This window comes from Cloeon dipterum, chromosome 1 (genome assembly GCF_949628265.1).
Source record: "Cloeon dipterum chromosome 1, ieCloDipt1.1, whole genome shotgun sequence".
Lineage (NCBI taxonomy): Eukaryota > Metazoa > Arthropoda > Insecta > Ephemeroptera > Baetidae > Cloeon > Cloeon dipterum.
In genome coordinates, this window is record NC_088786.1 from 14,021,013 (window position 1) to 14,029,408 (window position 8,396).

At 34.8% G+C, this 8,396-nt stretch overlaps 1 protein-coding gene across 2 annotated transcripts; it reads right to left on the bottom strand.

Moving 5' to 3' along the window:
- Positions 1 to 4,674: 4,674 nt before the first annotated feature.
- Positions 4,675 to 7,111, bottom strand: LOC135941216 (platelet-derived growth factor receptor-like protein). Of its 2 annotated transcripts, none has more exons than XR_010574971.1 (7): positions 7,032 to 7,111; positions 6,857 to 6,975; positions 6,663 to 6,797; positions 6,466 to 6,608; positions 6,266 to 6,413; positions 6,055 to 6,206; positions 4,675 to 6,001 (listed from the first exon to the last, which is right to left on the bottom strand). XR_010574971.1 is itself a non-coding variant. In XM_065486566.1 (7 exons), exons 1-7 carry the CDS (start codon positions 7,087 to 7,089, stop codon positions 5,831 to 5,833), a joined length of 942 nt encoding a protein of 313 aa, XP_065342638.1. In that variant the 5' UTR covers positions 7,090 to 7,105; the 3' UTR covers positions 4,675 to 5,830. The 2 variants fall into 2 exon arrangements, 1 of the variants encoding a protein (XP_065342638.1); XM_065486566.1 differs by having other exon boundaries at positions 6,663 to 6,813; positions 7,032 to 7,105.
- Between the last annotated feature and the right edge of the window lie 1,285 nt (positions 7,112 to 8,396).

An 8,396-nucleotide genomic window follows, 5' to 3' on the forward strand; every position in this document is an offset into this window, starting at 1 on the left:
TCTTGTTTAGGTAAGAGGCAGTTTAGGCAATCAACATTGTGCGTTCATCCTGTTTTTTTCTCAAATTTTTGTTTCAGCTCTCATTCAGGCGGATCACGGCAACTTTGACCTTTGAAACACTACAATGCTATCCTTATGCCTGCAGCGTTACCATTTTCTTTCAAGGTCAAGCTGCCGTGATCCGCCTCGTTGTCAGTATTATCTTTTCTTTGCATTTCTTTATGGAGTTCCATGAAATAAGGCTTACTTTTGTGTCAGTCTATATCGAATGTTGCTGTGTGTTTATAAGCAAACAAGAGTTTGCCTTTAAAAATGGCCATTTTACTCGATGAAAATGTTGAAGTGTGTCATAATGTATAAAGTAGCTCTTAAAACATAAATTCCCTAATTTTATATCTTGGGAAATACAAAAAAAGTCTAATTGCAGCAGCAGGGCAGAGAGAATAGACTTTATCTTATTGTTGTTGTTTATTCTTCCTTTTCTATTCTTACATTTAAGAAATGTTACTAAGTTTCAATATTTAACACGCGTTTCTCACGTTTGTCCTTATCCAAAAATTACACAATATATTAATATTCGAAGGTCAATAACCTTGTGGCTCTCATTTTGAGTTCAAAAGGATTAAGTAGTATAGAACTGTAACTAGAAATGATTTTTCAATGATAAAATCAATCAATGACTTATAAAACGAAATATGTGTGCAACACTAAATCTAAATCTTTCAAATGTAAAAATGTTAAAAATAAAAAATTGTGAAAAACTTGTGAAAAATTAATAAAACTCTGACCTTTTTTATTTTTAAGTCTTTAATCTGTATCAGTAATATTTCAGATTGCTGAACAAAATATTTTGAGATTAGGGCTATTTGAAAATAAAATATTAAATTTGTGATAAACTCCATTTAATTTTTTTTTGTTATCGCCTTTCTTCACCATTGAAGCGCATGAGCATGAAATATTAAAATTTTTGCGCGCCTTATCTTTCTCCGTGCAAGTTTCCAGGGCCGCTCAGAGCCCATTATTCCTATATTCGTAATATTACAAGCCCGCCGGGTGCAATGTTTCACAATTCAGGTTGTACATTCGCCGCACACGTCCCACCGCTTGATGCGGCAATGAAAGGGCAATAATTTTTATCCCGATAGGCAAATGAGCAGACCTCGTAATGTACGCAGAGAAGCAGCCATAACCCAACACACTGCTCCCTGTTCCCTGCTCTTTTATATTCTTTATTTCGCACTGCCAGCGCATATATCTCGTTCGCGGAAATGTATTCAGAAAATTGCGAAATGTTGGATGTGATTTATCTCCGACGAGAGCGCTCAAATTTCCGGTTTGCTTTTCTTCAAACCTGGCTGAGCTGAAACTATCGTCGTCATAAATGTAATTGAATCAGACTATACACATCTTAGCGACAATTCGAAAAATATTGCAATGCCTGGATGTATAGTTTATAGATGTTTTACAAGCGTTTAATTGGAGATATTCTCATAACAAAGTTCATGTTGATATGATCTATCCTGGATAATACATCAATCTGGGAATAAAAAGTATAAATAATATTTAAGTAACGCAGACGTGATCTTCATTAGGTTAAAACAATGATTTTATTGTCTTCATAAAAAAGCTCCTAACAAAGAGCTCATAAAGTCGTTTTCTTTGAAGCATTTCAACACATCTAAAATTCTATGGGGACAGTGCACTAATATTTTACTGATCTTAATTAATACTAATTTTCAAGAGATAAAATCTATAGTTGTTTGGACAGCTCAGAAGTTACTCTAATTGATTTATTTACTTTGTACACCTACAATAATTCTTATTAAGCGCAAAGAGTTCAGCCCGCAACCCACTTGAATCGTCACTCTTATGCGGGATGTTTAAATTGAAAGTTCACGAATTTAAACAGACTTGAAAGATTAATTATTCTGTTCTAAATACGCTTTTACTTGGGGGGTAGAAATAATATCAGTTTTCATCAGGGTCAAGGGCAGAAAAATAATAATCATAAAAAACACTTTGGTTTGAGGTGTTTTGAAAGGATGAGCTACTGTATCCCGCCGAAGGAAACTCTGCACTGTCTGTGTACTAACTACTGACAAAAGGGCGCAAGCTGCAGCAGCGTCAAATGACGCCCACCTGTCGATTTTCTTATTCAACCCTCGCTTACGGCAAGGGGTTTGTCAGAGACCCTTGTTCAAACAAGACGCAGAAAATGAGGGCTTATTCAGTGAAATATGACGTGTTGGGCACAAAAGAATAAATGAGTCGCGTGTTTATTATTTGTCCTCTCCTGGGGACATATATGAGACAGATTATAGAAAACGCTCTTGACAAATAGTTGTCTGAGCACACAATGACACACTCCTTTGCAGTATGCTTCGGTATTGTTGGTAGCTGCCTATAAAGGCAGAGGAAACAAGATGATGTCATAATATTTTAGTTGAAATTTGAATTCAGTTTACCCACTTCTGTAAAAATACGGAAAAATAAACAGTCCTTTGTACACACCGAGGAAGCTTCACTGGATTTCAACGAGAAAATGATTTTGGCATATTAAATGTAAAAAAAACATTATCATGGGTATAACTAAAAATATTTTTTATTGATACGCATTGCATTTAATGGCTTTAAATTGTATAGTATAAAAATAAACAATAACAAATTAGGTCACGTAGTTAAAATATGATGCTAGCGAATATTTATATGTTTTAGTACTATCGGTAAAATTATGCAACAGAAAAGGAAAACACGCAGAATTTTTGTCCATTGAGCATACTTTCGCTTTGATTTAAAGAAATCAATTAATTATTTATTAGACACTACAAGCATAGACAATATAAATAATATGAACATTGCTTTGATGAAAACAAATATGTATTTTTAAAAAGTTTTCGAATTTGTAAAAAAGGGCTTAGCTATTTTGATAATAAAAAACAGCTTCGCTTGTGAGGGAAAAGTCGTTATTTTTACAAAAAAAAGGTTTAGTAATTTGGCATATATAGGTTGGTCTTGTAAACACGCGTGTGTAAGCTATATAAGAAGGCTCTTTTTCTCTCTTTGCTTGACCATAACAGAGGTGTCAGAGAACTCTGGGCGAGGCCAAAATTCTAGAAGCTGATATTGTTGTTCCAAATCGACAAAAGATTTGACTGACATATTTTTTTATTTAAATCCAACCTTTTGCCGGGTAAATATTTTTTCAAGCTTTTTGGCACGTGTTTCTCCCTGAAATCGACTTTACACTCACTGGTCACGAAGGAAAATATGAGCAACTAGACACCCAAGCTCCTGTGGCGCCGACCACGTCTGCAAGCAGCTATAAAGTGTCAACCTGCATCCGCCCCTTCCAGTGAGGGATGAAGTTTTTATTAGCGTATTATTTGTGTGCGCTGGATTTCTGGTAACCCACGCTTTTTGGCTGGTGACGATAAAAAATAAAAGTGACCGACCCTCCTTAATTTATTTATTGCCTTTTCAGGGTAAAATCGTGGGCTGCGATTTTATTTCATTCCTGGATAATTTGTGTCCGTTAAAAGAGCTGGAATTCACTTCTCTTAATTCGAGTGGAGTGTCATCGTCATCGATGATCATCTTTAAAAATTAAAATGAAACAGAGAGTGCTAGAAAACAATATATTTTGTAATTGATTAAGTGAAAGATTTGATTGTATGCATATCAAGTGACAAAAAAATCACCGTGAGCAAGATGAATTTCTTCCTGGTTTGTTATTGTTTGGAGTTCGAAGCATTACATATATATGCCTAACATGCGTTTGCTGTTCAAGCACGCGCTGCAAACTTTGCAACCGATTTTCTCGAAAACAATGCAATTTACCATTTAAAATTTTTAAGTTCATTTAACATGGTTAATGAGCAACATTTTTGTGCTAAGCAAAAATGGCACAAGAGTGCACATTTTTGGTACAAATAATTAAAAAATTGATTTGAAACCTTGACCTTTAGACCTATAAAACTGTTTCCTCAAGGTAAGTTGTTGAGCGTAACTGGTTATTCTAAATGGCGTAAATTTCAACCCGATATCTCAACTATACCGACCAAGATATTCTGTATTTTAAAGTTTTTAAAAAAGCCCCAAAAAATGCTTAAAATTATTTGCTGAAAACCCTTTTGGGTTTAAATCAGAGCGTTTTTTATCAACATCAAATGTGAAAAGTTATTTTTCATTGACAATTTATTTTAATAAAGTGTATTCAAATTCATAGTCACCCTTTGGTGTAAACTTACCAGCCATTTTCAGCACGAAAAATCAGAAATCATTTTAGGGAATAAATCTGAAGTAAATGTGTCAATGAATGGGTTAATGCATACACCTGCGAAAACATATTTAACAAATATATACCTGTGAAAATATATATAATTTATATTTTCACAGGTGCCATTGCTTAGCTTTTTAGTCTAACACCTGACGGATTGAAAAGAAGCATCCAAAAGCATCCAATATACGGCAAAGGAGTGACGAGTGTTTGTTTTTTCATGAGCTTATTGGGGACGGCCGTGCAGAGTATGCAACTTGCACGGCGGGTTACCTTTGCTCCGCCCTCGTCGCTGCAGCAGGTAACATACGCAATTGCCTTGCAGCGGTCAAGCAGTCACAAGTGCATTTCTTAATTCTCTCGGGGCAAATTCAAGAATTGAGGTACTTTAACTGAATATTGGTTTATATTTTTATTGCATTTTATTGAAATATTATTAAATTGATTTACAGTGCGTGCACGCTTGTAATTTAGTAATCCGCGCAAGGCCGCTTTGAGCGCGCGTGTAAGACACAAACTATTGGAACCCGACTAGGGGTGAAATATTTATATTATTATCTTTTGATGTTTTTAATGTGTTCATATATTCGTTTATTGCCAAAACTATTGTTCATACGTTTTTGAGATTTAATCTGCTATAGTTAAGAAATATTTTCACAATGATATTTATGTTATTCAAGTAATTAATTCGATGTGCATTTCCACAGTTCAATTCTGTCTCAACTGGCTAAATAAAGTCACCGCTCAAACACGAATTGTTGGGAAGTTTAAATCCACGCAGCATATCCACCTTTTAACCCCCACAAGCTCTATTTTGCTGATGGTGATGACGCTCTCTTAAATTATTTTACAGGTATTCTATTTTAAGCAACAAATGCAGGGGTGACACTTTGTTCGTTCTATAAAATGGTTACTTTAATATTATTGGGAAAGGTGGAATGTGAATAGTAACGTGAGACTCAACGTGTCGCTACCTGGAAACTGAGTGCACAACGCCAAGCTTTACAATTTAACACCTCAATAGATAAATCTGGTTCAACGAGGCACGCTATTATTAAAAGATTTAAGAAGCAGCGCGTGCTGCGCATATAGTCTGCTGCTGCTGTTATTCATCTTAAAGTAAACATATTTGAAATTAGGTTGATTTAGTATAAACATAATTTTTGTAAGCACTTATTTATATATTCTCTCCTCACAATTTTAAATGATTATTTTGACCACCAATAATATTATATTGAAAATAAAGTATTAAGACGACTTTAATACTCTACAAACAGATTTGCTTAAAATTAACTCGTAAGTTCGGTAAGTTCGAATTGCAAAAAACACATGGGGATAGTTTAATTACAATTGAGACCTAGTTGTATTGCCTTATGGGGATAGCCATTGTAAAATAAATGTAACTCAATTCTATTGTTATTGAAAAATAAAAATGACTTTAAAAAAACTGAAATATTTTAACGTTTAATAAAGGGATTAAAATGTAAAAGAGATTAAGAGGGCATAGTTTACCCGAAAAGAAATATAAACGAATCATCAGCCTAAAGGTGACTTTTAAAGCAAAATTCTATCTGTCAAATTTTCGTCACTTTGTAGTGTGCACGTGTAGGTACCACTGTCAAACTCAGGTGAGAAATTATAGATATGTAAATCCGTTGAGATATCAAAAGGATGAGCTTCGCGGCCTGTTTTGTAGGCGATTTTGTCAACAAGAAATCGGTCAATCTGAAAATAAATGGTTGGGATAAATAGGTACACGAAATAATTTGCACTTATACTGTTTGGATCGTTGAACCATTTGGATGAACCCAGAATAATTCTTCAAGTTTGTTATCCGTGGAAAAATAGCAATTTAGATGCACGTTTGAACCCTCCACTTTATCAGTGTTATCAAGCTCTACAATTCTTGGTCTTGATTCCTTATCGTCTCCTAAAAAGAGTTATTATAATAAATTAAGGTTTTAGTTCAAATTTGACAAATTATTTTACCAGTGACATGCACAAGGAAAGTGTGTGCTGCATCACGCTGAGGGCAGTGTGGAGGCATCACAGCCCGACAATCCCAAATGCCACTCTCGTATAAAGTTGGGTCCGGTACGTAAAATCCTCTTTTTGGGTTGTAATCAAATTGATTACCCTATTCGAAATCAACTCCTGAAATTCTGTTTCTTCAGAATTAGCATTTTTACCGAGGGAACGTAATCAAGAATAATAGTGGCATTTTCCGTAGTTGCTCTACATGGAATCCAAAAACTCTCGCCAAGGTAAACCATAAATTGCGTTGACTCGCTTTCATGGAGAGGAACCAACAGTTGTCCGCATTCGTCTTGATCTTAATTGAAATATTTAAATTAATTCTTCCTATCAGTAAAATACATTCGTTCACCATTGGCAAATAAATACGTTGAGCTCTTTTTGACTCCATCCTCCCAACAAACGTAATTTCCTGTGTCTTGGTAAGTGACGCTTTTTATGAAAATTACTAACGTCTGGCCGAAGTTTAGGAGTGCCCATCGGCTTCCTTGTTCATCGAAACTCTAATCACACATAATTTAAGGAAATATTTTTTTATGCTCTTACCTTAGTGTTATCTATGAGGAGTTCGGGTTCAAAGGACCAAGTTAATTTTCCATCACCGGTACACTGAAGAGTAAAATTTGAACCCACTAGTACGTTCTTATCCTGATCTTCACCATTGACTGCAATTATATAATTTTTCTATAAATAGATTATTAAAAGAAACCATTTTCCTTACCTGACAATAGGCAGAGAAATGCCATTGCAAGGAAAAGTAGCACGTTAGTCGAAGGCATTTTGTCAGCTAACTGAATTAATGCATTTAAGAATTTTCCCTAATGTTGTGTAATAATTAATCTACATCCGCTTGTAAAAAACGCAACCTCCGTTTCCTTGAGGAAAACCTCATTTACTCCGAGGGTTACGATGTTCTGAATCATATGAAAGGAAGCTCAGCATTGCAAAAAACAAATGATGTAATGTGAAATGAAAAAAATATATATTAAAAAAAGTTTACAAATTCACGCTATGCAGAGTATAAAACTTATCATTACGAACTTTTTAAATTATATAATATTTTTCTTTTAAACAATATCTTGTGGGTGCATCGTGATATTTTATTTGACAATAATAATTTGATAAGGTTTGCGACATCCTCAAATCACTCCCTATGAACTCAACGTACTCTCAGGCAAGACTAAGTGCAATAATTCACGCGGGGCGCCCATAAAATTTATGTGCATCTCCAGCGCGTACGTCAAAGGAAAAATATCATCATCGCATAAATAAATTACGCCCGCTCGCAAACTACATTCTTGCTGAGGGCCTGCCGGGTGATACTAGCCAATATATCTTCTTTTCTCCACGCGGCATAAATAAAATGCACATTTGGGCCGCGTTCATCGCTCCTATACAGGCTGGGCCAACACGCTTACACCGTTTACACCAATTTTTTTTAATATTTAGGTCACCGTAGCTCACGCTCGATTCGGAAAAATATTGCAATTTGGTTTTAACATTCAATTGGTGCAATTGAAATTTGAATTAAACTGCACAAACCTCATTATATTAAATTAACCATTTTTTCAATGAAATCATGCAGGCAAAAATTACTTCTAATGATAGAACAAAGAAATAAATTGTATAGAAATATACGTCAAAGTCAATTAATTAAAATTAAAGTTAAGCTAAATCAAAAGAGTTGAAATTTCAACTCATAATATATAAATTTTAACACGCTGACTTATCAGGATATATGAAAGATTAAAAAACTGACAATGATCTCTCTTCTCAATACCCTTGTAAGAGACCATATTTTCACAAAAGTGTGAGTCACCATGGCTGCATGGATTATTCTATAAAATTATGGACCCACCTGTATATTTCTACAAGCACGTCGGCAATATTATATATGGATTTTGTCAACTCTATCGCCATTTCACGTCGCTTATCTTGAAATACGCTGTGCGCGAGTACAAAAGAAGGGCGACAAAGATTTTCATTGTTGTAAAAAAGCGGAGCACGGGCGCTATCAACAGAAAAATGTAAAGATAGAGCCTTGTAGAGCTGCTCTCGAGTCGACGACTTTGCTACTGCTGCTGAT

What these genes read in the sequence shown, in the direction of transcription:
- LOC135941216 (XM_065486566.1), bottom strand. Translation starts at nt 7,089, where the DNA reads ATGCCTTCGACTAACGTGCTACTTTTCCTTGCAATGGCATTTCTCTGC. An exon ending in TCCTCATAGATAACACTAAG is followed by an intron (nt 6,814 to 6,856) that starts GTAAGAGCATAA and finishes ATGTGTGATTAG; the next exon opens with AGTTTCGATGAACAAGGAAG. An exon ending in TTCTTGATTACGTTCCCTCG is followed by an intron (nt 6,414 to 6,465) that starts GTAAAAATGCTA and finishes GATTTCGAATAG; the next exon opens with GGTAATCAATTTGATTACAA.